The sequence below is a fragment of the Letharia columbiana genome, assembly GCF_014066305.1.
Source record: "Letharia columbiana isolate WasteWater2 chromosome Unknown Sc0000001_s0, whole genome shotgun sequence".
NCBI classification, from domain to species: Eukaryota; Fungi; Ascomycota; class Lecanoromycetes; order Lecanorales; family Parmeliaceae; genus Letharia; species Letharia columbiana.
In genome coordinates, this window is record NW_023501037.1 from 36,017 (window position 1) to 62,748 (window position 26,732).

Genomic DNA, 26,732 nt, shown 5'->3' on the forward strand with positions numbered 1-26,732 from the left:
AATCATTGACAAGTTATAACTTACTCTAATGTTTATTCTTCACGATGGGTGCCGTCATTATAATTTCAATTAGGTTACTCCAATCGGTGCTCCTGCTATACAATGTGGGGTATGACAGGTCTTCATTTACCGCAGACGCCTGACATCGCCGCAACCCTTTTCTATCGCATCACCACGACCTATCCTGCCATTGTATTCACTAGCATCGGCATAGAATTGATTTTCGTTCCCTTCTTCATCTGCATTCGGTAGTGGGACGCTCTCCGAACATATGTTCAGCGCGACGATAAGTAGTAAAACCCACCGTGGCTTTTGAAGATTCTGGGGATGTATCGAGTTCCTACACAAAGAATCCAATTAAAGCTATCTCGAGAAACCTTCACTCTTTCGAAAGCGACGAGAATAGAAACATTGACCATGGCGAGAAAGCCACCGGACGAACCACCGGAGATGCAACATTTGACGCAGGTTTGGTCCGAGGGACCCGAAAGTATGAATGCAGGGAATGCCGGCGCTCGAGGCGGGTCTGTGGTCGACGATCAGTCAGAGCCCACAGCTGCCGCAGATACAATCTCATAGTCAAGTGGAGGCGATCCGCTTTCTAGATACGGGACCAACATGCCGTCAAGAGCAGAGAGTTGGCGACGCAATCCCGACAGGGAAGACAATTACTAACAATCAGACTCCGCTCCCGACAGACGGCGCATGAGTAAAGGCTACCTATTAGGATGGGTATTAGCAACCGTAAGGACACATCGTACTCCAGGTAATCTTACTCACCAAAGGCTTCATACAGTCTTCCGGCTCCTTTAAGGTTTTGCCAGAATTACTGTCATGTTGAGCCCGCCTAGACTTGAGCAGCAGCAACTTTTTTCTATCGAGGTCAATTGGTGAAATACTTATGGACCTATCAATGGGTGTGAGTCTTGAGAGAGCTCAAACTGCATAGGGGGCTGAGATATTTGCTCCAGACATCCAACGGTCCACAAATACCTACCAGATAGGGCAAATAACAGCCGTGGAAAGTCTCTGACGGTATCGGTGGGCTATCTATGGACTTGAAGACTAACGGCATTGGTCTTTGGGTACGATGGAGTCCTAAGCCGCGGCCTCCTCCCAAACACGCTGTCCACGCTTGTATATGGCCTTGGAATAACTTTTTCAAAATAGATCGCATGCTTTGATACAAATATTCTTTGATCGCAATGCCCGATATAAAAACACAACAAAGGCTTCATTACATCTTTATATCGTTGAACAAGCCGCCTTCTACGCTGAAGCCGACTCGATAAAGAAAAAAGCAAACGGACAAGCTTGTTCTGAAAGAGCGAATAACAAAGGGACGTCTTCACACAAATCCGCATGGCTCGAAGACTTCCTTGCCATGTTCTTAATGATTGATTGTAAACACTGGTTTCGTGTGAACGATGATGAACATTGATTGCCAAATCAAGAATTGTTTCGTGTAAGACTGTGCCTCCGCGCTCCTACTGCGCATCTTCGTCATGTCTGACCTGAAAAAGATCCTTAATGATCCATCCCAACCTTCAGAGTCCACCCTGTCCATTCTGTTCAATGCCGGTGACGCAGGCGATACCTTCCAGCGCGATATATTCCAATACCTTAACATTTGGGATGCCAAAAATATACGGATTGCAAGCAGACGTCTCGACCAAATTGTCAGAGGAGTGCCTATGTGGCAGACGCATGACAGACATGGTAACCTCATCTATACCCGCAATAGGCCTACGAACTCAACTGCTCCCACAACCCGTTCGACGCTGCGTTGGCTCGGAGCGCGTTGTAACGGGGAGCGATTTCCTGGACGAATCCCGTGCCAGACAGATCCCCTTACCAGCCTCCAAGTTAAAACGTGCACCGGCATTCCGCCACCGTTGAACGCCAGCCCTCCTCGGGCTTATCCATGTTGTGGCGATGTCTGCACTAGTTGTGTCAGCAGTGTGGCTAATCACTGGAGCGGTCTCGAGAGCCAGGCAATCAGGAAAGCTCATCGGACCAAGCTGTGCAGACAATGTCAGCTCTACGAGGCAAGGCGCCACCCGTGCGGTTACTCGGGCTGTGTTTGTCGGTCGTTGCTGAGCGATGGTTGGAAATGCTGGTCATGTCGGCACGAGACTCTCAGACAAGTAAGGAACAAAAGCACGAGACAATGGACATTGATTCGGGAATTCCATCGAGATCGTCAAGGGAGGAAGATCTCTGATCCCGATAGACCTCCGACATCCAAACCGGTTTGTCCTGGCTGCGCTCGATCTTTCATTAACCGGGACCTCCAGATTAGTCATGTAACCTATTGCATGTCGTGCAATGGCGTCATCGTTAAAGCAAGTGTGGGGCCTGACTATCGTCCCACAGAGCTAATGCCTACTCGGCCAGTGAGATGGTCGGCACGAATCGCTGCTAAATATGCCACGACGCCCCCGCTGGACTTTAAAGCGATCAAGACCCCCAGACGTTCATGAGCGCACAGCTCCGGATGTGATGAATCTCGCCCCAAAGCCCGAGCGTGGGAAACAAAGCCAAACTCGAGTCGAGACGGAAGGCTTGGATAAAAACTCGGTCGATTGGGTGTTGGTGTATCCTGATTTATGTTGTCTTTGCGGGACAAAGATACTGCATGATCGGCGTGAGATGTATCAAAGACGAATATAACAAAGACATACAGCCTGCACAATGCTATTCGTAACAAAGCTTTTGACAATCGTATTATGTAGACTGTATCATTAGCACATTGTCTATGAATCCGCTTGATAACACTTTCCGGAACACCAAAATCCTAGTACTTCTCTTCATTGCCCAACTTGTATTATCCCTTCCTACATCATTCCTAACCACACTCGAGACCACTAATTTCCCATTCTAGCAATCTGCAACGATGAGGCTTTTTCCTCGCTCTATCCTGGGGTCCTTGGGATCCGTCATATCGCCCAAGAAGGGGAAAGACAAGGGAGCCGGACAAGACGCCGCGGCACCAAGTGTGCCAGCAGCCGGTAAAGACATACCAACACCCAGTATTCCGGTTGTGGGCAATGACCTGCCAACACCTAGTGTGCCAGGGATCGCTAACGACATACCGACACCGAATGTTACCGATCTCCACAAGGACTCACCCACATCTAGCGCCGCGGGAGCCGCAAAGGGTACACCGGTCCCCAGTGCTGCAGGCGCGGAGTCAGCAAGCGATAGAAATGTGAACCCGTCTATATTCACCACATTTGTCACTGTCTCTGTCACGGACATCAGTACCGTGACTAGTGCAGATGTCACAGTGACCATTGTACAGCACGACTTGGCCACCGTGGCGACCACCGCGCCAACCACCGTCACGGTAATACAACATACTCTAGCCACCGTTGGAACGACCGTCGCAACCACAATCATCAAGACTAAATCCGTAACACCGTCTACCGAGCATATCGCGGCCGCGCACTCGACCGCGCCGCTCCCGCCAGCAGTAGCCGCAATGCCAACCGCAAAGAAGCACGTTGATCCCGCAGTGGTCTTATCGGTGATTTTTGGGTTGATCATATTGGGCCTCTTGGGCGCCGTCTGCCTTTTGGTGACGAGGTCCCGCCGTCGCGCGGCGAAAGCAAAGCAGACGACCGGCAAGAAGACGTATGCGGAGGAATTCGAATGGCCTCGGCAGCGACCTGTAGAAATGGACGATATCAAGAAGAAAGACGAATGGGGCCCGGTACAGAAGGATGCACGGGGCGTAGTGTAAAAGGGTGGAGGGAAGAGGGAAGAGGGAAGTGGTGAGTGGACTGGAATTCCAGGTTTGGAAGAAGCTTTGACATCTTGATTGTGCTAATGGCTGCTCCTATCCATTTTCACAATAATGTACGCTACCAGTATCCGTCGTTTGACCGCAGATTGAACGTCGCTTTTAAACATTTTCCCGTCTAGCTGATCAATACTTTGTGATGGCGCGATTGCGGTGGGGCTCAAGCCTACGCATTGTCTGTCTTGGAAAGTGACGGTCTCGATCGGGTGCCTTGCGCTGTCTATTGGGCCAAGAAGGCCTGTATTTGGTATCCGTGAAGCATCCTGGCCATAACCAAATGGTGAGGTATTGGTGCTAACCTCGGCGGTGACCCACTCGTAACACCCACAATCAACACGATGCATCATACTCACGCATCTTTTGCAAGAGCTCAAAGCCAGTGCGGCCGCCTCCTCGCCTATACACCGTCGGGCTAGACGAATTTCTGTCAGCTGATGTCATGACCGATTACCAATCATTGCCACGTCTTCTTGTCAATAGTTGCCAATTTCTAGGTTCGTTGCGTGGGGGAGGCGGCCAGCCGACCTTGAGCGCGGTCACCTCTTTCGGGTTACCATAAGAAAAGTCTCCGACCGATAAGGATGCTATCAGCAAAGAATTCCTCGCTTTACCATTTCGTACAGTTTATTGTGCTTCAAGGTCTCAGCAGGCAAGTGACGACCGACACATCCCTGTTTGACCGCCATGAAATCAGCATAGTGTAAGCCAAAAACAGAGCTACTGCTGGCATTGCCTCGGAGCTGGCTATTGTCGCTGATCTCGATCCCGAGCGAGGCTCCAAAAAGATACCCTCTGCGTAAATATCAAGTATGCGTGTGACATCGACAACGCATATCTATAGCGCATATTGATGAGGCCATCTCTTCACTATGCTTAGACTTACTGCAAAATGCGCAGCTAGTACAGTTCAAGTATTTTCGCTTTGGTATTGATATCTCAACTTGCTGTCCGTCGCCCTCGCGTTCTCTGTTTCGGCGTTCCCCATTCCAAAAATATCACTTTGAAGCGAGGCTTCGGTGCAAGAGTCAGCTTCTTACAATGACAAATAGTCTTTCGTCTTATCAAGTATGCCGCAGAAAGATATCGATACGACAAGTGGAGACAATTGAAGTATCCCGTAAAAAGTTATAAGCAGAGGGAAGACAGAATACGAAGATGACAGACCAAGAAAAGGAGCCGATTGGTGGGCCTGCCTTCGCCCTGCATATTATTGGAAAGCTAGCTTTCTTCCTGTCGACAAGTTTTGAAAAGTACTGCCAAGATCTGAATCGAGAAAGCCAGGTACCTATTCGGGAAGTAACTAAATTTCTTGGCTACGAACATCAAATTTTATTAGTAATCTCAACTTTATCTCCGTCTCTCCATTTCTTCTCTAAAAGAATTCTATCTCTATAAATTATGTCTCAGTTAACTCTTTTCGATTATGGTACCTCTTCTTCTGCTGCCATACGTACTGCGAATCGTCATCAAAAAAAGCGTCAACAACAGGAAAATGAGCATGCCCTCTCGCAATTACGCTCCCAAAATCAGCTACAATTCCAGAGAAATCAACAAAATCCAGCCCTCTCGCAATTACGCTCCCAAAATCAGCTACAATTCTAGAGAAATCAATAAAGTCTATGGCAATATCGAGATCCCACACTCTACAATATAATAATACGCTGTTAACCTCAGCCTGCAATATCTCATAGACCTTCTTAATACATATTCGAAGGCTTTAATAAATCATCTACTAGACTTCTCCTCGATCCTCCTCATCGATACAACAATCTTAAATTTCGCTGTCAAGATCCTACACAACGTCCAACCTTTAACGTATGAGATTTATATCGAGATTACAGTCTTCCCACTTGGCAAGACTACGATACTTATTATCCGGAGAATTCTATTCGTATTCAACAAGTAGAGCGAGATAAAGAGAGCTGGAAGATGCTCGGATTCTCTACGAACATAACACTATTCTGAAGTTATGTGACGATATTATCGATATCGTTACTACGAGTAAAGATGAGGATGATGAGGATAAGGACAACGAGGACGAGGAAGACGAGGACGAGGACGATGAGGACGACGAGGACGACGACGAGGATAACGACGGGATACGTCACGAGCAGTTACTTAACGCTCTCGAGGACGTATACTCTTGAGTACAAAGCGAGTCTCGCTTGGCCTTCTTAGAACGATTGGCATTTAATCGTAACACACATGTCTACTCGGCAATATCTACTGCAATTCGTTACGGTAATTATGAGGCTGTAGAGAATCTCATATATTCTGAGATTAACCGACGATGTAATCTATTTCTTAGATATCGTTATAGGGAGGATCCGGAGAATCAATCAAATGCAGTACCGTACACATGTTCAATTGTAGCGATGTTCTCAGTGTTCCCACAATGCTTGGCTAGCTTTTCACTACTGGGTAGCCCGCGCCCCAGCACATATTATGCAGGACCCTTGCAGTGAGCATGCGACCGCATCCCACCGCCACATCTAGGATCATTATTATATAAACAGGCCCTGAGCTCCCGATACAGGCGTTGTACTCGAAAACATCGTCAGCACGGATCACTTTCCAAAACTTCAAACAATACGTGCAATCAAAATGCTACCCACCTTGCTGTCCCTCGGCACTCTGCTAATCAGCTCTTCCCTCGCGCAATACGCTCCAGCGTATCTTATCGCTGCCGACGTCTATGGGAAAAGCTGTTCAACATGCGGCATGAGTACGTCGTCATTCGATCCCGCTTCCTTTGAGTTGAACTAAACATCGATATCTAGTCGCGGCCTTCCCTACAGGCAAGGGCACGAATGTCGCTATTCTCACCAATGACACCAGCAAAGCATTGACTGGTCAGTTCAACAACACATACTGGACATTCAGTGGCTTCCGCAAAACCCACTCCCTATACATGGAGCCCACCGCCGATAGCAAAAATTTCCCTTGTGCGTCCCACACTCGTTCCATCAAAGGAAAGAACTGACACCGGAATGCAGACTATGGCAATGTAGGCATAAATTCCGGCTTTGCTACGCCGGGTTTTAGTGAAGGTGACGAGGATGGCCTGCTTGTGTGGAACAACACGGATATGGCGAACGAGGGATCTTGGTTTGCGTTTTGCCCAACCCTCGTACCTGGACACGAGTCGGCGGGGCTGCAGGACCGGGTGTTTTGGCAGTCGAACCAGGCGCCGGCTGAGGGTACGACAAATTGCACCACCATCGTATTCCATGGTGCTTTTGAAGGAGCTCAAGAGGGGTAAGCCTTTGTCGAGACTCTTTTCTGGAAAAAGGGGGAAGAGAGTCAATTGCAGTGCGTTGGATGAGGGAAAAGAAGTTTGAACGGATGGTGTAAGCAAGAAAAGGTTTTAAAATAGAAAGCGTTGATTAGACGAAAATAGAGAATGTCAGAACACAAAATAAGCTTGTGTATTGTTGTTTATAAAAGACACTGGTTCCCACCTTCGGATAAGATAATTTTCCCTCATAAGAATTCCCGTTCTCACCCATAACCGAGCAATTTACCCTCCGAAGCTTGATGGAAACTTCTCTACTTATGGTATGACTGCTGAGCTCAATCATTGGGGAATCTTTCATATCTGATTAATTAGTAGCCTTGAGCATCGCTGTGTATAACACATTCCCAATAGTAGGATCTGTTAGAATTTCAGGTATGTGTTGTGTAGAACGGACGGATTGATTCTCCAAAACCTCTCCGAGGCCAGGTCCCAAGTAGAGTACAAAATCAGGTGGCTGAGAAACACGGTGGCTGGGATGCGTGGGGGCCAAATTTCGACAGGATCACCGATTGGTTTACACGTCGGAGAGGCTGCCAATTCTTGTTCTGCCTTCCCCTGGTGTTTTGCAGGGAGCATCTCAAGGCTTAAAGGGGGGTGCTGTCATCGGAGCTAGCAGAAATTACTGCGTACCGTCGGAACCCACGCAAGTTTACCGAGATGATATTGATATGTGGAGCCGGTGTGATTAGCACGATGAAGAACGACGGACGCAACAGCCGACACAGGGTTAGAAGAGACCAACCTCTAATGACTGTAGTTTGACAGTCACTGGAACGTGCTTCTCTTCATGTGCGTTGATGCGGTCAACAAGTTCGATCATTAGGTAATGATATCTAAAGCAATGTGCACTAGATCGTCCTACGACCAGCACGAGCCGGTTTCGAATCGTACCAGTGATTAGTCGCGTAGGGGTCTAAGAAACGGGGTTGGTGATACCAGTGACGAGGCCGACCAGTCTGCTATGCAGCAACACCCAGCTGAACTCCCTCCCGCAGCGCGAAGCTGACACTGGGCTCGGCAATATTCCACACCACATAGTGGGTCCCGAAGAACGGCGCGCCCATCACCGCGCAACCTGACGGGCAAGACTGGGCCACGAGACCTCCGTAACACACTACATGTATCACGAAATGAGGTTAGAAACGGTCGTGCTTCTCAGTCTCGCGGTGGTAGCACGGTGGGGGAGCGAACAGATGGATGTTGGAAGGACCTAGAGAGGGGAATGTGAGGGAAGTGGAGAGGACGTCACGTACTCGGAAACTCGACTTCAAGGACCGGCACGTTATAGGCGAGCGCACCCGTGAAACTCGAGCCTGGAATCACATGTTGGTACTGACCGTTCAGGGGACTGGTGAAGTGAAGGTCAGGGAGTTTGGCGGAGCACGGCATCGCCCAATTCGTGCCATTTATACGGACGGCGTTGGGAATAGACTTCCAGTACGCGTTGACGGTGTCGTTTTGTATGGCGATGGTTGGACTGCCGAGATCGAAAAAGATAGTGTCTTGCGGGTATGTCTCAACCCCCACGGTAAAGCTGAGGTTGTCGACGAGCCAGAGGGAACTAGTTGAGTTGTCAACGGCCAACTTTTTCAGACTAGAGCTGTATGTTGGGTCGACGGCGCCAAAACCAAGGGTACCTCCAGCATTGGTCAAGTCGAAGAGCGTTGTGAAGATGGGGGCATCTAGGCCGTGTTGAATAAGCTCGATGAACGTGGGTGGCTTATTTGTGACTTTCAAATGCATATACGTCAGTTACTAGACCGTTTTATTTCCTCTTCTCTCTTCGCATTCCCACGTACTCGAATTCCCGGATGACCATCCCAAGGCTAGAAGCCCGTCGCTGTAGAACCAGTCCCCTGGTACGACTTGTGCAGCACCGAATTGCATAGAGACCCCAACGCCGGCAACGCTGACCGTATCTTGGACCACTATGCCAGAGATGCCGCTGCTTCCGCCCGAGTATATCAGGGAAAAATCCGAGCCGCTGACGACGGGACTAGGAGCAATGGCTCCGTAATCATACTCCGTGTGCTTGCCAGACCCGCCTTGTGGAGGCTCCGATATCTGGTTGCTCCATACCCACCTGCGGTCGAACAAAGAAATTGTCAACACAAGATCTTCATCCGTCAAAAGAGGCGCTTGCTGAAAGAGTATCTCACGTAGTCTCAGATCCTGTGTCCAACTCCAGCGAGAAAGTCTGGTCTCGGATGGTAACATCTACAAGCCAAGCGTATTCTCCGGTGTTGTCGGTGTATCCCGTCACGTCAGTGGATCCAGATCCAGTCTGGATTCTTCGCTGCAGTGGGAGAGAGAAAGATCCGTGCATTTGATTCATGGCATGTTGAGGCACCGCTAACACGCCGGTCTTTGTGTGGAGCAGACAGACTGCGACGAGGAAATGAATGGGTATGAATAGCATTGTGAGAATGAGCGAAAGTCTCTACGAGATGAAATGGAAAAGAATGAACGATCAAGTAAAGCGGAAAAGAATGAACGTCTGCCAGAGCAGAGCAAAGCAAAAAGTGAATCACTATAATGTGTAAGGAAATTACAACAATGTCAGCTCCGACAGGAAGTTGGTGCTTTTAATTCATATTGCAGTGAAGAAACAGGGGCATATTATTGCGACGTGGGTTGTTGTCTCTATTCCATTACGAAACACCGAAAGCAATACCGAAGGCAACGCTAAGCAACAGATAGATTAATCGATGTAATAACAATATTACATAATTTACATAATCAGGACAACAGGGTGGGCGCAGCATGTTTCACCTGCGCCTCCCAGAGACGGTATGCTCAAAATAGGGTACGGTAGGCAAGGGTCTCCGAAACGCTTAGGCAGAATAGTAGTACGTTCGGCACTGGGTCTAAATCAAATCCTAGCACTAGATTTAGCCGAAATGCAATCGTGGGGATTTGGGGTAGGCAAAGAGACTTGAAGTTCGCTGGCATCACTTGCTCCCAGCTGCCAACTCCGAGTGGATTATCGTCGCCCGATTGTATCATACTTCGACATGTCACATGAGGTCGACGAGTCTCAAAGGATGAAGCATACGAGACGGGACGACAATGAGAAAAACATGATTTGGAAGGCTATGTGGCAGAGTTGGAACGACAGCATTGATGTTCCTTTTTCAACTCACTGGAAGGGTATGAGTAGAGAGACTCGCAATGGTCAACAGGACCCAGTGGGCGCAAACTGAGGAAGTCATGAACGGTGTTGCCACGTGAGCTGAATGGATCTGGACAATTCTCTGGACACCAAAATCAGCAAAGTAATGCCATAAGCTTCGTGTAGCATACATAAGCAATAAGTTGACATCAACCTTGACGGCCGCAAGTGTAGCACAAGCCAGCCCTGTATTTGACCCGACTCTCCTACTCAACCTTTCTAGCCATTTCAAGGTTCGACCTTGACCATTCGAAGCTGAGTTCCTGACCGTCGTCTGTCCATATCACGACTCCTCAACCTCCCTGACTACCCTCTCAAAATTCCCCACATCATGCGCGAACCTTCCCAGAAACAGCCCATCCACCCCCTCCTTCAGCGTCCCCCAAGTCCCGGGCTTCGCACTCCCACCATACAATATCCTTACATCCGCCCTCTCCTCCACCGTCCCAATCAATTGCTTCAGACTCTTCACCACCGCAAGTACATGATCCGCACTCGCAGGCTCCTGCGCTCCAATCGCCCACACAGGCTCATAGGCAAATATGATGGGTGCGTCACCAGGGACGGCCCGCAAAACGCTCATGACTTGAGGGGAGCACTCGCGGACCGCGATTCCGACGCCCTCGGACATGATACCGCTCCGCGATTTCTCTCCGATGCAGACGAGTGGTATCATGCCATTTCGTACAACAGCCTCCGCTTTCGTAGCCACCACTTCGTCCGTCTCATTGAACGGCGCTCTTCTCCTCTCCGCATGGCCCAGACAGACGATCCGACAGCCCACCTGCTTCAGCATGAGTGGAGAGATTTCGCCGGTGTAGGCGCCGCTGTCCTCTGCGTGACAGTTTTGGGCGCCTAGGATGACCTGGGGGGTCATATCCAAAAGGTCGGAGGCGGAGGCCAGGCAGGGATAGGAGGGGAGGATGAAGATACCGGTTGAGATCGAGGCAGGTGGGGCGACGAACTTGGCGATGGCGGTGATGTAGGCGGTGGTGCTGGGCGCGTCGAAGTACATCTTCAGGTTGACGCCTACAAGGCGTTTGGGGAGGATTGGAGGTTTCATGGCTGGGTTGGGAGTAGAAGAGCCAGGGTTTGATGTGATGAGCTGGTCAGGATGAGTTGCGCAGTTGAAAGCAGTGAAGAAGGTGAAGGCAAGTGTAACTGTTGATTGACCGAGGCGGTTCGGCAAACCTTCCCTAAAGAGACGAAACCGCAATGACGTTTTTGCGGGGAACCCAAGTCAATTTCGGGTGGCATTGATGACCTCCACTCTTGAACAATGCTTCCAAAACGGCTGATTCAACAGGAAGCCCGACTACTTCCACCTTCCCCCTAAATATCTCGACCCCAATCCCAACATGGCATCCCACGGTCTCCGCATTGCCGTCGGCGGCGACGAGGCCGGCTTCTCCTACAAAGACACCATCAAAGCCGACCTCGAAAAGGACCCCCGAGTCTCCAAAGTAATCGACGTGGGCGTCATCCACAACGAAGACAAAACCGCCTACCCGCACGTCGCCGTCGATGCCTCCAAGCTCGTCCTCTCCGGCGAAGCCGACCGCGCCCTGTTGATATGTGGGACTGGGCTCGGCGTCGCCATCTCCGCGAACAAAGTACCGGGCATAAGAGCCGTGACGGCGCACGACAGTTTCAGTGTCGAGAGGGCGGTGATGAGTAACAACGCGCAGGTGTTTTGTATGGGTCAGCGGGTTGTCGGAATAGAGTTGGCGCGGAGGCTGGCGAAGGAGTGGGTGGGGTATACGTTCGACCCGGAGAGTGCGAGTGCGGAGAAGGTTCAGGTGATTAGCGACTATGAGGCCCAGCATCATGCTAAAGGGGTGCATGAGAAGACTGCGTGATTAGGAGTAGTGATTGCTGGGGTAGATGTTGAGTAGGGGAAACCTTTAGCCTTGAACGTACGTGTCAGCACACAGAGCTCCTTGTGGCTCATATCAGCACGATGAATCATGATCTCCCCAGCTTCATGCCGTATTATCGAGATACTAATACAAGCGTCGAGAGGTGAATCTGTTGTTCGAAGCTTGATTTATCTAATCTTTCATGACATGCTCAAACATTGCTTTGCATGTTGACGATGGGGATGGGATAGGGAACTTGGGCGACTTTTGCGAAGCAAGCTTGTCGGCTTTGCACATCCATGTTGCGGGGTGAATTGTAAACGATTATTGACGCCTAATTTCGGCGCAAACACACCCGCCGTGAAGGAATCATGCCGCCTTTGCGTCCCAGTCAGTACAGAATTCATTTTAGACGTTCATTCTCCAGTCAGTCCGACTTGAGCATAGCAGTATGATCATAGGCTGCCGTGCCACCTAGAAGATATAGCGCGAAGATGTCATAGAGGATCAAGGGGTCACAGAGAGTCACCACGCCCTAAAAAGAGAACCCGGGAGCTTCGTCCTACATCAAGGCCGATCAGGCCCGAGGATGGCGAGTCCACAGGCTAATTCTTCGGCGCCCACACCATATCATCAGGAAGGTTCAGCAAAGCTGCCCATGGTCAAATTAAATTGCAAAAGCGAAATCTAATCTAGAAGATAGAATCCCCGTTCTGATATGTACCAGAACTAGGGTGGTAAAATGGAACGCGGTCGCCGGCTCACCGAGCTTTTGAGAGTTCCAACGACCGTCCTACCGGTCTTGGTATCAAAAGTGGATATTACAGTCTTGTGCTCATTACTGATATCTTTACCGATCCGCCGTAGTAAGGGGGGGGCCAGTTGACTTGAAGATAGTAACAAATTGAGCGTCTGGCTGAGTGTCACATCGAAAAGGAACAAGAGTGTGATTGGAATGTAGCTCAAGGGCTAGGCACAGCAGAAAGCTGACAGTGGCACAAGATGATGGATGAAGAGCTTCTACTATTATAACGCAGACTTCAAAAGCGATAAGCGTTCCGCACGGGCCATGCCTCCTTTCTCGATCCAACCAGCATTATTAAAGACAATTTCCGGTCCCCAAAAACCCAATGTCAGTCTCACCCAAAATCGCCGTGCAGCACATCACAGCATTTGACCTAGAGTCGTCGACTCGTTGGCTCGTAGACCTGGGTCGGAATGCCGCAGCCAGTATCGACACCATCGGTAACCTGGTCACCGCAGCATAAGCACCAGTACAGCTCACGTTCCATGCACGTGAGAAAGATAGAGATCGAGTACTTACCACAGCAGCGCAGCAAACGGGATTAAAATCATAGGGGCAGTAGCCGAATTCATAGGTAACCTGCCCGCCTGCCATGGCATTGATACCTATTATTATGAAGTAGCGTCGTCAGTACATGCCTGTCAGACCGCAGGCAACATCATCGTATCCGCGGGTGATGACATACAGCCGGTTTCCGTAGAGTCCGGCTCTCCGGCCACACCGGCGACGCCGGTACCGTTGCAGCACTGAAGGATTTCGGGCGCGGAGCAGAAGTTTTCGACCGAGGCGTCCCAACCTGAAGGGGCGGAACCGCCGGATCCGTAGGTGTTGCCTGGGGTAGGCACCGCGAGGGCCAGAGGGGCGACGAGCGCCGCGAGAAGCAGGGCGAGAGGTGCCATTGGGAAGGACGCGGTGGAGATTGAGAACGAAGTGGGAAGCTTCTGGGGATGAGCGGTGAGTGGGGGAAGGATTGGATAAAAGAGAATGATACTGATGAGATGGAGAGGGTTGGGGAAGTGGAGAGATGTGGTGCTCTTCTTATAGTTTTCTTTCTGCTAACCATGTATGCCTCTTCCACGTGATGACTCTAGGCAGTGGCACACGGGTCGGACAACGCCCCTGTACGGGCGTTGTAATGTTGACGACATCGACCTCTTCCGCTCTCGCCTTTAGGATACATGTGATCTTTCGTTGGTCAAGAAAGTCCCACAGTTGGTTCAGCCCCCCCCGAACTCTCCCGAGTACTTCCTCAAGATGAGTGCCTTCTTCGCCTCACACGAGTATGGCCGGCTCTACGGCGCTAACATTAAGCTATATGATGTATGCAAAGCCGGTAGTTGAAATCGGAGAAGCTGGTGCTTTTGTCGCCTGCCCTTGGCAACTGTGCGCGCAAAAACAACGTCGGAGAGATTTTCACGGCAGTTCCTGTTGACCTTGAACGACGTGGAGGATCAAATCGCAAAAACCCACTTCCGTACTAGAACGCTCGCGAGATGGTGAAAGTATTCTGTGCTGAAGCTTGCCAAAAAGGAAGAAGCAGTGCTTGCTGTATAGAGCTGATCACACAAAATTCAAACTAACTTTTCTGGTGTTGAAAACACCATTCGGCAGTACTTGCAAATCGGGGAGAAGGGAAGCTCTTCTCGTCACCTCGGGCAGTTTCGTGTGCCGCTTTTTACTCTCTCCACTTTGGCATCGGCCATATCATGGGAAAATCCATGCGATTTGGCTTAAATGCGATCATGTCGGTATGGTATTTGGCCGCGTGCTTTTCGATGTCATCTCCGGTGGGGGAAACATGGTGTAGGGGGAGTGGAACGGGTCACGTTGCTGGATTTGCATGTGGATTCTCGGTTTATATCGGTCGCAATAGTCGCAGATCTTTCAGCGGAGTGTTAGTCTGAATTGATGTAGACTAAGAATTGATGAAGTAGTTAGAATGTTGCATTGAACGCTCTGGCTAAATAATTTATAGTTTTAGTGTGTCACCACTTCCCATTACTGAGCCACCTTGAGTATGTTTAGAGTTTGGTGTTGTGGGGGTCTTGACCGATGAAGTCCGAGGCGGTTGGAATCAGCAAGATAGCACGCTAATCCAAAAAAGAGACCGCAGCTCTCTCTTCCCGTCCATCTTGACCGAGTATACCCGTGGGATATTGCCACGCTGCTACTGTGTTCTGTGCGAGCAAACGAATTCTAAGTTTTGATCAATCAGGGTGCTTCGAGAGAAACCATTCGCGGCTTTGCGCATATGGGAAAAGTATTCACTCTCAGCACCCATGCTAAACCCCAAGATATGCCCTCTTTCCAAAACGAAGGGTTGGTGTTGCTCTTTCACATAGGCTCAATCGGACATCTAGTTTTGGAGTGTTCGCTGGTACGCTTGATAACTTAGTAGTGTTCGGGGCTGTGTCTGCACGATCAACCTATATGATCATGGATATAATTAGTATTGCAAATACTGCCATTGCCACCCCAAGACTGTTACAGTGACTTAACTACTGACACGACTCCCATTAGCGATTCTCTCCCCGAGTGGCTCTAAGCGCCCAGAACCTAATATAACAGTAGGTGCTAGCACTAGGGCCGCAATTGGGATTGCTGCTGTTGTAATCGTCATGATCTGTGTGTGCATTTCAACTAATCAAAAAGCGGAAAATTCGCCGCTCCGTGGAGACAAGAGCTCGAGCAAGCCCGGCCATCGACCACATCTAGAGCTCTTTGGCTCCTATATCGGATTCGAAGTCGACACTAATTCTAAGCATGAGAACCCTGTTGCCGTCGGAGATGACTTGTCCTCTGAATAATTGGATACGAGAAGGTTGGAATAGTGATAATACAAGACGAACGTTATTACAAGGATCCGAAGACATACCCCATAGTAAGTTACGCATAGAGTAGTTGATGTTCAGGAGACATCCGTGTTGTGGTACGATGAAGAGATCCGAATCATCCTAGAAAACTTGGCGCGACTACAGGTATCTCGACTCCCCAGCGAGCTAGTTGGCAGCTCCCCGCGTTCATTCACGAGGCTGGAGCTGAAGTTTTATCTTACCTTGGTGATCAGGCTGCCCGGCAAACGTATTTGTATTCGGCTAATCCTCCCGCAGTCCCGCCATTCACGATTTCATAAAGGCCTATTGCCTGACGCTCTCGGCGTCACATTTCCGAGACGCTATGACATGCTTCGTGATGTGTTTGAACGAATGCTTGATAAGATGGTACTGTTATAAGCTCTCCTCGGTGTTGCCTCAAGGTCTCGGGAAGGAGTAGCGATCTAAGCACCTCCTGGGAATAACAATCCGGTAAGACATCCTGATATATCACGCAACTCGTATGGTATAATGCATTTGAGTGATTTTTTAGATGCGAGCTTCATTCTGAGAGCGTTGAGGACAACGCCGACTCGAGAGCGGTTTTTTTAATCAGCTCAGAGCTGTGGCTGCTAAGCCGGTGGACAGGATGCCCGTCATAGTCACGAAAAGGGATGTTTGGTCGTTCCCATCAAGATCATTTCGTGATACGCCTCTTGATCGATCACCGAAAACCGCTCCGCATTTATCGATTGCTTCTACATGCTTCAGATGCCGCAGAGACCTTATAGCTCTGATCCCTTCGCATAACCCCACTTCCAAACGATGAAATAATCCACATTAAAACCTACCAGAAATACACCCATGTGTGCCAAAAACAGTATCCTAGTCCTGCACACCCCTAATCAACGTCTTAATCCCCTCACCTTTCCGTGTCGTCTCCCACGCTTCCACCGCCTGCCCAAACTCAACCGTCTTCGTAATCAGTTCTCTTACACGCAGCTTTCCCTCACTTATCAAGCTCAACGCCAACTTGAAATCGCCGCTCGAATACCGGAAACATCCCTTCAACGTCAACTCTTTCTCCGACATCGCCACGATCGGAAAGTCGATCACGTTCCTCCCCAATCCGCCCTGCACGTAAGACCCACCGACCCGCAGCACATGGATCCCCGTCTGCACCGACGGCGCGGCCCCACTTGCCTCCATCACCACATCCGCTCCATCATCAAGCCCATGCTCCGCAATCAGCCTCGTCGCATTCTTTTCCGCCGAAGCCCCGGAGTCAGGAACAAACGTCCCACAACCCCCGACAAAACTCTTCGCGACCTCCAACTTCCGCTCCAAAATATCAACCATGACCACCTTACTCGCCCCAAATGCTCTCGCAACACCTCCGCACAACAACCCCACGGTCCCGGACCCGAAAACCACCACCGTCTGCCCCACCCGCACATCCACCAACCGCGCCATATGCACCGCCACGCTCGCCGGCTCCACCAGCACCCCTTCTTCCAGGCTCACCCCCGCAGGCAACTTGTAGCAGTAGTCCTCCGGCAGCTTGAAAAACTTGCACAAAGTGCCGTGGGCGTCGGGCGGACTGGCCGCGAACGTCATCGACGCACACAGATTGTACCGGCCTTCTTTGCAGCGGGCGCAGTGCCGGCACGGGAAGCCGGGTTCCATCGCGACGCGGTCGCCAGGGGTGAGTGAGCGGACGGATGAGCCGATGCTGTGGACGGTGCCGGAGGCTTCGTGGCCGAGGACGAGGGGCTTGCCGGGGACGATGGAATTGGCGCCCATGCTGCCATGGAGATACCAGTGTACCTGAGGGTGGTCAACTTCTTTGGTGCGTAGGTGGTTATTTGCATTTGGTCATGGGGCTATAGGGTATGGATCTTGCAGGTGACCCGGACATTCGGAAGGGTGTTGATTGATAAGGGTAACATTGACTAATCGAAACGGATGTAATCGATAGCATGACTGGGAAAACGAGATTGAGATAGAGAGAGACATGGCTTACATCGCTTCCGCAGACGCCAACATATTGGATGCGGATGATGACGTCGTGCGGGTCGCATATCTCAGGTACCGGCCTGTCTCCATACTTGGCCTCTTGGGGACCGTAGAGAAAGCAAGATGGGTTCTCATTCTGCAACAAAACCCGTTAGCAGGATCTCCAACCAAGCTTCTACACGAATGCTGTCGCGGGAGACGGTGGCACCTTTTCCGACATTGTAGCGGCTTGATTATATTTTTACTTATAGCAGAAGAAGAAGAAAGAAGTGCGTGGTATTGCGAGATGAATGTATAAAAAGTCTTCGGTGAACCCCAGCAAAACAAGCGGCTGGGATGTCTAAATATTTTATATTGTAGCGCGGCGTTTGGCGGATATTGAGGTAGTTGGACGGTGGTGACATGGCCCGCTTCTTGGCGCTTGCCGGCTCACTTGCCCGCTTTGAAAGTCCAACATCAAATTAAATGCTTCAATTCTTCGTACATCTGAAAACATTGGCATTCAGCATTCCAAGATACATCAACCCAAGAATAAAGTCCAAGTAGACTCGAGAGATTGATCCGACCGAGGCGATCTGAAAGATTCAGGAGTCTGATCTCTAAGCGTTCTATGACTTATCACGCCTTTCCAACTACCCTCTGCCTCGAGTTGAACACTTCTTTTATCAATCGAACCAAACACTATATTCGCCATCGACCTAAAACATAGGTACTGAGAATGGATGGTGCACGGTATACATGCTGGGAATGCCTATCAATGCGAAATCGAAACGAACCCGGCGTATTATGAGAAAAGCTTTCGCTCGGTACTAAGATGCACTGCGACCTTTGAAATCAGATCTCACCTCTTTTAAAACCCGTTCTTTCGGAGTGTGCCATTCAAATATGCAGTTTTGAGAATACGGTGCTCGGACTCGCGGATTGCGAGAGCCAACGGTATAATCCAGCCAGCCTTACGAGTCACAAAAAGCCAAAAAGCCAGTGCGATGTTTCTTGATGATCTCGAATCAGGCGCCGATTGCGAAATGCACCACGCTTGGTTTCTACCCCATTTTCGAGGTAAATGTAGCCTCGGATATCCTTTTGTAACCGGATTTCCTTCGGTTATGCACCACGCTTGCAGATTCAAATGTGTGACCGCAATCGGGCGCAGAATACCGTAACGACCGTTATCTGGCGAAATCAGGTTGGACCGTTGCTTCCACCAGTAATCGCATCGTTATTGAAGCTGAATCAGCGACATGCAAAGTAGGAATCTCACTATCATAGATAACCTGCTTCTGAAATGGCTTCTCACATGGACCTTTTCCCGGTGACTCACTTCATGCGTCTTATCATGACACTGAAACACTGTGGCGAGGTCCAGACTTTCCACAGACGTCCACAAACCCACCAGTACTGGGTAGCCCGAAAATATCCTGATATCAGTTCAAGACTCTTTAACCGAATAGGTAGAATTTATCTCGACTCACCCATTGGCAAGTCGTCGTCGCGATCCGTTTGCCAGAAGTGCCCTGTCTGCCATGGAGTGCTACGACCTCTCCATCGCTTTCGATTCCACCTTCTCCCATTCGCCATGTTTTATAAGAGCTGGCTTAGACAACATCAGCACTTCCAGACGCGACCTCCAAGTCGTGCCACTGACATACATCCCTTGTTTTCTGTCCCAATTACGAATTGTCCAGAATTCGAATATCGAAATCCAGCTAGATGGAATGATTGTGAAAGGATGATACAAGATACAGCATACACGAAGGCTATAGAGTATAGAAAAGAGAACCACAATCGGGTTAACCACTCGCGCTCGTCTCACCGCACCACGTCCTCTCTGTTCCCCCCTAAAAAAAAGGTAAAAGAGACACCCTAGACATCGTCATTAGATCCCAACATTACACCGGCAAGCTCTTACTCAAGGAAATCGTACGCCTGAACCGCTTGATCAAGATGCGTAAAAACGAGATCCACGATGGGCGCGTCCACACCCAGCCGCCTCTCCTCGAGAGGAAGACACCCGAAGCATTATCCAGATTCGGAAATTTCGCCCATTGGATTTGTTTCTTCTTCCACAATTGCACCCTCGCTCAGCCCACGCAACCGACCTACTTATGATTATACCCATCGTCCCAACGCTGCGGCGCCTGACCATCGGGCGTGGAGAAGGGAACGAGCCGGGGTCCTCCGCTCGCGCTATCAAGCGGCATTTCGGGAAGGTAGTCTCGAGGTTTGTAATTGGGCTAGAACACAAAGGCGCTGTCAGCTGATGTCTGATGGGAAAAGGTGAACGGCAGAGCAAGGCAAGCGGTCGGGAACAGTGGGTTTTGGCGACTTGTGAGTTTCCCGCATTCACGGGTGTTAAACGCTGAAAGATGTGGCCACTGGCTGGTAGAAGCTGTTCGAATGAAGCGTCCGATCAACGGAAAAGCTCGTCCTCTTTGTTGATTTTGTCGGGGTTCTGAGGACTCCTCCGCTACGATGGCCACCTTTTCCGACAGCGAATCTGACCCGCGCGAAAGAAAACACTGCTTACATTGGAGCGAGGCAAACTAGCGTCCCACTGCGTCGTGAACTCGTAATTGCCTTGGTCGTTCTTCTTATACGCGGTGATCTTTTTGGTGTTGGGATTGCGCATCAGGACGGGAAGTTCGGTTTGGTAAAAGATTTGGCCGACACCTGTGATGAGCGGCGTGTCAATAATGTATGTGCGTTGATGTAAAGTTTCGAGAGGGGACATACCCTTATTTGTAGGCTTCCATGTAGCTTCTTTTTCAATGTCGCCTTTACCATCATAGGTTTGAACCCCGTTGAACACGCTTCTAGTGCCGCCTTCTGAGTCCATGCTTACGAAGACTTCGGACTCCATGTTGCTTCGAGCCATGGCTGAAGACGCCCTGTTAATTTGCATACCTGCTGGTGGAATGATCTCGAGAAAGCTTACCATTTGAAGCTCTATTGACAATGAGCCAATACTCTGAATCTGACAATGGTATCTTTCTTTGACTCCCAAAACTATTCTGTTATGAGAATGCAAAAGTCAGCATGCCCTTTCCAAAACGTACAGTCATCATTAAAAACAAGTCTAGGGCACATCAGAGGAGAGAAAACCTTCCATAACGTACCTCCCAATCATCGCGAAACGCATCAAAGTAGTCCCAGCCGTTGCCGCCCAGGTGTTCTTCCACAAAATTGTCAGGAGCAGGCGGTTTCACATCCGTGAAAAAGACAGGACTTCGACGCTCGGCCGGTATGGCGCCCTCGATTGTGTTCAAGGCGTAGTTGATGTAGGGCCGTCCGGCCGAGTCGAGACCCTCACTTATTCCGTTGTGTGCACCAGAGTCGGGAATGACCGGCCAAGGCCAGTCGTATTCTAGACACTGGTTGGAAAGGGGATGTCGTTCGAATAATATAAGAAGAACTTACCCGTTGATGTGTCAGATCCCGCATCTTGTGTGCCTGTTGCAGCGGTTGTCCCGTCATCGTCGGCACCGGTTGTATCGTCGACAGTGGGGTCCAAATCCACAACATCTGCGCGGACGACTAGTTCGTTGACATTGTATGGTAGACCTCGAACTAGGAGGGGAAGGTAGAGACAGTTTAACGCGATCGCCAGTAGCTTGCTACGCGCTGAAAGATGCATTTGGATGATTTTTCCTCGGGAATGGAATACTGAAAGTCGATGCTTTCAGGGAAGGAGCGGATCCGGATCGAATAAGATGAGCCTAGAAAATGAACGGTAGATTAAATAATGACTGTTGATGATACCGGAAACGAAGTGAACTCCTGTCGACTCTGAACGGATTATCGTCGCTAAGATGGTGAAGGAATACAAAGGATTGCAGCCTTTTTGTATGTGAAAATTTCTTTAGAGCGGACATGTAAAAGGCAATCTCATGGTACCTCCTTCAAGTAGTAAGGAGAAATAACGTGTTGGAGTGGGCTGAGCATTCGTGCTGAGACGAAAGTCCTGAGCAGTCTCTGGTAAAGCTGCTAATTGCCTGACCCATTCAATTGCAGCCAAGGGCGATCGACATACGATCATACCGCTACACCTGCAGCCGAATTGCACATGTTAGTCGAATGACAACATTTTATCAAGATATTCAGATTACCAACAGTAACAGTAGATTGGATGTACAAGCATCGTGAGGCTTTAAGATAATGGATCATTCCACTAGGCGGAATGTTTGATCAGAGGTTAGTTCGAAATGTGCCTCGATAGGTGCACTAGTGGTGCCAATCCTTGCAACGGTCGCGACGAGGCATTTCATTTTCTCTTGAATAAGGAGCGACAACATGAGATGCGATCAAACGTTTCAGGAACACCATTATCGCACAGTGTCAGAATTCCTTGAAACCCGTATCAACCTGGAGTCTGATACTAGATGAAATTATGCAATCTGCTTGGGTGCTGAGCATCAGAGAAGTCTAGTCGGATCAAATCATGTCATTGCCGTTCGAAACTCGGCGAACATGGAGAGAGCTTGGAGATGTAATGTACACCAGCGAAGAACCTTTCTGACTCGCATTTCGATTATGCGATGCTTAGCGAGAAGGGGGATTTGGCAGTCTCCAGCCGGGTTGATGACTTAGCTACCCATTTTGGGCCACGCTCTTCTGTGTGAGCGCAACAGATCTATTTTCGCACTCGTGTGTATGAAAGAAAGGTTGGCTTGAGGTTAAGGCTGCGAATTTCCTGTAAGTCGCGAAACATCCTGGCCAGACTGGTCGCATTGCCGCCTTGTCATATCAATTAAATTATATGGCACTGTTACAAAAATGTCCATCGTGGATGCGAGCTTTGGTTATGCCGGCGCTGTTGTTGTGTTTCAACGGTCGCGTGGTGTGAAGTGATGATGATCCTGACTCGCTAGCATTACTCGAAGGGGAGAAGATCAATCCATGTATTGGCGCTAGTGTAAAGTATGAAACCTCTGTAACAGATTACAAAGCAGCTGGCCTGTAATTAGCGACCCATGCTTCACACCACCCACAACCACACCTCAGTCATGAACCTCAGGTCTATCCTTTCATTTCTTATCGCACGCACCTGGAGTCATTATTTTCTCCAGATTTGACCCCGTCAGTGGCTTAGGGTGAGGGGAAAGCAATGTCGCGATTGGAGGTGAACACCCACGTAATTCAACTCTCTGATGAGGCTGTGTTGATGGTTTGGAACATGCGAATCTCGTTGTTCATGGTGTATGTTTGGCTTTTGTATGAGAACCCAGAACAACCCAACGGTCGCCCACACATCCGGTGTGCCAAAGTACTACCGTTGATACCAACTCTTGGTAAGCCTCATTCGAGGGGTCTGTACCTGAATTTCATTACGAAGCATCCCCGAGTAATGGCACACACTGTTATGATCGGTAGCTGTACTTATGTAGGTGGTGAGCTGCTTTTTGTTCATCCACCGCGCCTCTCGTCCTCTCACAAATAACGTCTTTCATTTTTTTAGTATCTCTACACTGACCTTGTCCTTTATTATACTCTGTCGTTCATTTTGAGTTTGGTCGAGATATCTTCACCAGTCACTGCTCCCTTTACCCCTCAGCAGTCAGAATTTCTGCATTTCATCAGTCGAATCGCCGACAGACACCCGTCACATGGCTCTCGCTCTGAATGGAGCTTTCCTGGCTCTATCCATGATTCCGCTCGCTATAGATTTCTTTCCCAAACCCTACAAAGCAACCACCACTGTGCGTATCGGAGTCGGTCTGGCGCAAGAAAGTGACCTGGGGAACGGAACCATCGGAGGCAACATACCCAACATCGCATTGTTCGACGGCAATGGAAATCAACTAGGAACCAGCCATGGCAAGAAGACCATAAAATCAGGCGAGTTCAAAGACATAGTTGTCAAGCACCACGACCACACCAACAATGCACCCGCCGAATACATATCCATCACCAGTGGCGGAACAGACCAGATATGCATTGCTTATCTCGCCATCACCATGGCATCGGGCGACAAGAACCAATTCTACGGCGATGTAGGGAAGCAATGTGGAGGGAAATGGTATCCTTCCAATCTCCTCGTCGAAACCAATGAAGACCCAGAGTTCAAACCAAGCTGCATCTGGCTCGATAGTCCGGATCCCGGGACCGGGGACGAATTCGCGCAGGGATTCAGCATCCACGTCCCAGACTTCGGGTCTAATCAAGTGCGAGCGATGGGATATCAAGAGAACCCTGCTACGATGTGCAAAAGCAGACCAAGATTCCACCTCTGGGGCTCCGACCTTACCAGCGAGAAACAGTGCATCCCGGTCTTTTCCCCACCATTGGCATATCAATCCGACGGCAGTGATCCTGTTGACACCAGCTTGATATTGGTCGATGGGAGTGTCTCCTGCACTCCAGGTCCGGGTGTCCCAATGCATGCACAATTCAATGCACCAATGAACGCATCTCGAATGCTGGGAACTGAAAGCAACGGCGCGAAGCGCAGATCGAAGATCAGGCGTAGCAACCAAGCCTGCGGTGACAGTAGCGTCGTCATCAGTGATCACATAGCGCACAGCGCTCAGGAAGTCTGTGATAGCACCACTTCCATGGGCCCTGACTTTGTGTCCACGCAGGAGGGGCTGTACTGTGATATGTGCACTCACACCATCTACAATGTCTGCACCTCGAATATGACCAGTGGATGTTTCGACGTGTCTTCACAGACGTTGAAGTCTGGAGCCAATCTACACCCACGCAACTTGAATACCCTGTCTGATGTGTCGCACCGGCTTGGCTCTGTACCTGCGAAGTCGTATGACAAGGTCATTCACTGGACATAGGAGGTTGTATCCTGGAATTGGCGGGTTACCTAGCGATGGCCAGGATGAGCGGTTGATGATATAGTGTTGGTGTTTCCAATTTTCTGTGGCACCTTGCATCTCAATGTGGATGGATTATCGGTTTTCCCTCCTCATGGTGGAAGGAGGATATATGAGAGGCACCGAGTGAGTAATGTAGGATGAGGATTTGGGTCCATGTAATTTTAGTCTTGATGTTCGAGAAGGCAAGGACATTTTTTGTTCCTGTGATTTGCATCGTTACCTTTTCCAAGTCAAGTTCATGATCAGAAAGGTAAGGATGTAAAAATACAAACGCCCGTAGAAATAAATTACTAGTGGTATTGAACACTGAGACGATGAGGAAGCGGCGCAGTAATCAACCCAATCCCTGTGTGAGAGCGTTCTCATCTTAAATACGACCATCGAGTCAAGCAGTCCTCGATGCATTTCGCAATGATTTGCTTAACATTTACAACACTGGATATATCGCATTGTGACGCAGTCCAGAGTTGTTACTTACCTTTTATTCACTCAGTTCCCCTCTCCATTTTGATCACCCACCCTTCTCCCTCTCATACATATCAGCTTCGCATCTGCTAATATCGATGCAAAGCCAGTCGTTGGCCATGGCAAAAGCGCATCTGCTCTCCCTCCCGACCGAAATCCTCCAATCTATTTACCTACACTGCCTCTCACCCCACCTACCCCACGCATCACCTATACTGGCAACCGCGCTCTCTACGCAACACATTTACAAGATCACCTTCCTGCACGCTTTCTGGAACAGGACGCCTCTCGTCTACGCTGGAGCACAAGTTCAACAAGCCTACGAGCCCGGTCCACACGTGCAGGATCTTTTCTGCCCGCTGCCCGTGCCTAGCAGAGAAATTGACGACGCTCGCGCACGCACGAAACGTCAAGAGGCGGTGCTCGAGTACCGATGGTGTACATTCCACCGCGCGAAACGATATCTCTCAGAAGCCATGTCAGCAGTAATGAAGGACCTGCTCTTGACGCTTCACCTGCCCTTATCACCTTCCGATCAAACGCGCCTAGAAGCCTTTATCGCCCAGCTTCCAGCCCGCCGTTGCACCTTCAGCGCCACAGCCCTCGATGGAAGCACCATCGCTCTGGAGTACCCACGCCGCTTAGCGACCGCCATACGAGTGACCTACAACGGACACGACCCGCGCTTCGACACCCGCGCGACTCCGAACCTGACGGTATCGCCTACGCACGTTCTATGCCTGCCCTCGCATATTCTCACGGGCCACCCGACATGGACGCATTCTCGAATCGACTTTGTGCAAATGGTCTGCAGCCACGTGGACCTCCGCACAGTACAGTACGATCCGTCGGCGCTGTACGAAGGGATGAGGAATGCGATTGTGCAGGGTAATCACGAGGCGCTTCTCGTACTCATATGGCACGCTAGCAGGTTTGCTGAGTATAAGGAGACCCCATCGCATGACGATCGCCCATTTGAGCCGCCGGCGGAGCTTTTTCGGCTGGTCGCAAAGCGCGGTGGGCCCGAAGTCGCAACTTTGGACCGACGCCCCGGCCCCGAGGCTGTGAGCGACGCCACGGTCTCCGTCAGACTTTTCGCGCTCCTCCTCCGCGCGCACGCAGAGTCGATGCCTCGAAACGACCCGGACATCACGGCATGGGCTCACCGACTCCTCACCTGCCAGGGTAGTAGCAAAAACGATCGCGCTTTTGCCCAATGGGTGCTGGACTGGGGGAGTGATGGGAGGAGTGATGAGTACATCAATGAACGGTATACATTGAGAAGGTTGGAGGTTGAAAAGGTCAAAAGGCCAATGTTCAGGGGAGGGTGTGTTTCGCGGAAGAGGAAAGGGGATGAGATGGCGGAGCGATTCGTGGAGATGTGTGGGGGGCGGATTGAGAGTTTTGGGGATGAGGTGGAGGCGGTCGAGGGAGCGAAGGGTGGTTGATTTCAACAGCACAGTAGTGATGATAATAATCATGGTTATTTATCCGAGGGTCCATCAGGGTGCTTAGTGCCTATGGTAGTAGCGGTCTAGCCACTGCACTTGGCACTCTCTCGGGATTGCACCTTGCCTTCAGCCTTGGCCCACTTTGGGGCCTAAAGGACCTGTATCGCGCCCCGAAAGATCCCTGAAGTTCAATTTTTGCGCCTATGATATACATAGTCCTG

At 50.0% G+C, this 26,732-nt stretch overlaps 10 protein-coding genes across 10 annotated transcripts; 5 read left to right on the forward strand and 5 right to left on the reverse strand.

The window, feature by feature from the left end:
- Positions 1 to 2,758: 2,758 nt before the first annotated feature.
- On the forward strand, positions 2,759 to 3,745 carry HO173_000637 (uncharacterized protein; the record flags this gene model as incomplete). Its single annotated transcript, XM_037302586.1, has 2 exons — positions 2,759 to 2,824; positions 2,885 to 3,745. 2 exons carry the CDS (start codon positions 2,759 to 2,761, stop codon positions 3,743 to 3,745), a joined length of 927 nt encoding a protein of 308 aa, XP_037170093.1.
- A 2,664-nt stretch (positions 3,746 to 6,409) lies between these two features.
- HO173_000638 (uncharacterized protein) lies at positions 6,410 to 7,067 on the forward strand (the record flags this gene model as incomplete). Its single annotated transcript, XM_037302587.1, has 3 exons — positions 6,410 to 6,530; positions 6,586 to 6,750; positions 6,802 to 7,067. 3 exons carry the CDS (start codon positions 6,410 to 6,412, stop codon positions 7,065 to 7,067), a joined length of 552 nt encoding a protein of 183 aa, XP_037170094.1.
- Positions 7,068 to 8,062: 995 nt separating this feature from the next.
- On the reverse strand, positions 8,063 to 9,522 carry HO173_000639 (uncharacterized protein; the record flags this gene model as incomplete). Its single annotated transcript, XM_037302588.1, has 4 exons — positions 8,063 to 8,217; positions 8,357 to 8,833; positions 8,903 to 9,186; positions 9,263 to 9,522. The coding sequence occupies 4 exons, from the start codon at positions 9,520 to 9,522 to the stop codon at positions 8,063 to 8,065; spliced, it is 1,176 nt and encodes a 391-aa protein (XP_037170095.1).
- A 1,036-nt stretch (positions 9,523 to 10,558) lies between these two features.
- HO173_000640 (uncharacterized protein) lies at positions 10,559 to 11,338 on the reverse strand (the record flags this gene model as incomplete). Its single annotated transcript, XM_037302589.1, has 1 exon — positions 10,559 to 11,338. One exon carries the CDS (start codon positions 11,336 to 11,338, stop codon positions 10,559 to 10,561), a length of 780 nt encoding a protein of 259 aa, XP_037170096.1.
- Positions 11,339 to 11,490: 152 nt separating this feature from the next.
- Positions 11,491 to 12,134, forward strand: HO173_000641 (uncharacterized protein; the record flags this gene model as incomplete). The annotated part of the gene is made up of 2 exons (XM_037302590.1): positions 11,491 to 11,525; positions 11,582 to 12,134. The coding sequence occupies 2 exons, from the start codon at positions 11,491 to 11,493 to the stop codon at positions 12,132 to 12,134; spliced, it is 588 nt and encodes a 195-aa protein (XP_037170097.1).
- Positions 12,135 to 13,312: 1,178 nt separating this feature from the next.
- On the reverse strand, positions 13,313 to 13,838 carry HO173_000642 (uncharacterized protein; the record flags this gene model as incomplete). Its single annotated transcript, XM_037302591.1, has 3 exons — positions 13,313 to 13,384; positions 13,459 to 13,544; positions 13,625 to 13,838. 3 exons carry the CDS (start codon positions 13,836 to 13,838, stop codon positions 13,313 to 13,315), a joined length of 372 nt encoding a protein of 123 aa, XP_037170098.1.
- Positions 13,839 to 16,637: 2,799 nt separating this feature from the next.
- On the reverse strand, positions 16,638 to 17,988 carry HO173_000643 (uncharacterized protein; the record flags this gene model as incomplete). Its single annotated transcript, XM_037302592.1, has 3 exons — positions 16,638 to 17,579; positions 17,776 to 17,904; positions 17,977 to 17,988. The coding sequence occupies 3 exons, from the start codon at positions 17,986 to 17,988 to the stop codon at positions 16,638 to 16,640; spliced, it is 1,083 nt and encodes a 360-aa protein (XP_037170099.1).
- A 1,879-nt stretch (positions 17,989 to 19,867) lies between these two features.
- On the reverse strand, positions 19,868 to 21,402 carry HO173_000644 (uncharacterized protein; the record flags this gene model as incomplete). The annotated part of the gene is made up of 6 exons (XM_037302593.1): positions 19,868 to 20,002; positions 20,296 to 20,438; positions 20,502 to 20,645; positions 20,704 to 20,779; positions 20,885 to 21,132; positions 21,186 to 21,402. The coding sequence occupies 6 exons, from the start codon at positions 21,400 to 21,402 to the stop codon at positions 19,868 to 19,870; spliced, it is 963 nt and encodes a 320-aa protein (XP_037170100.1).
- Positions 21,403 to 22,872: 1,470 nt separating this feature from the next.
- On the forward strand, positions 22,873 to 24,553 carry HO173_000645 (uncharacterized protein; the record flags this gene model as incomplete). The annotated part of the gene is made up of 2 exons (XM_037302594.1): positions 22,873 to 23,056; positions 23,361 to 24,553. 2 exons carry the CDS (start codon positions 22,873 to 22,875, stop codon positions 24,551 to 24,553), a joined length of 1,377 nt encoding a protein of 458 aa, XP_037170101.1.
- Positions 24,554 to 25,179: 626 nt separating this feature from the next.
- HO173_000646 (uncharacterized protein) lies at positions 25,180 to 26,508 on the forward strand (the record flags this gene model as incomplete). Its single annotated transcript, XM_037302595.1, has 1 exon — positions 25,180 to 26,508. The coding sequence occupies one exon, from the start codon at positions 25,180 to 25,182 to the stop codon at positions 26,506 to 26,508; it is 1,329 nt and encodes a 442-aa protein (XP_037170102.1).
- Positions 26,509 to 26,732: the final 224 nt, after the last annotated feature.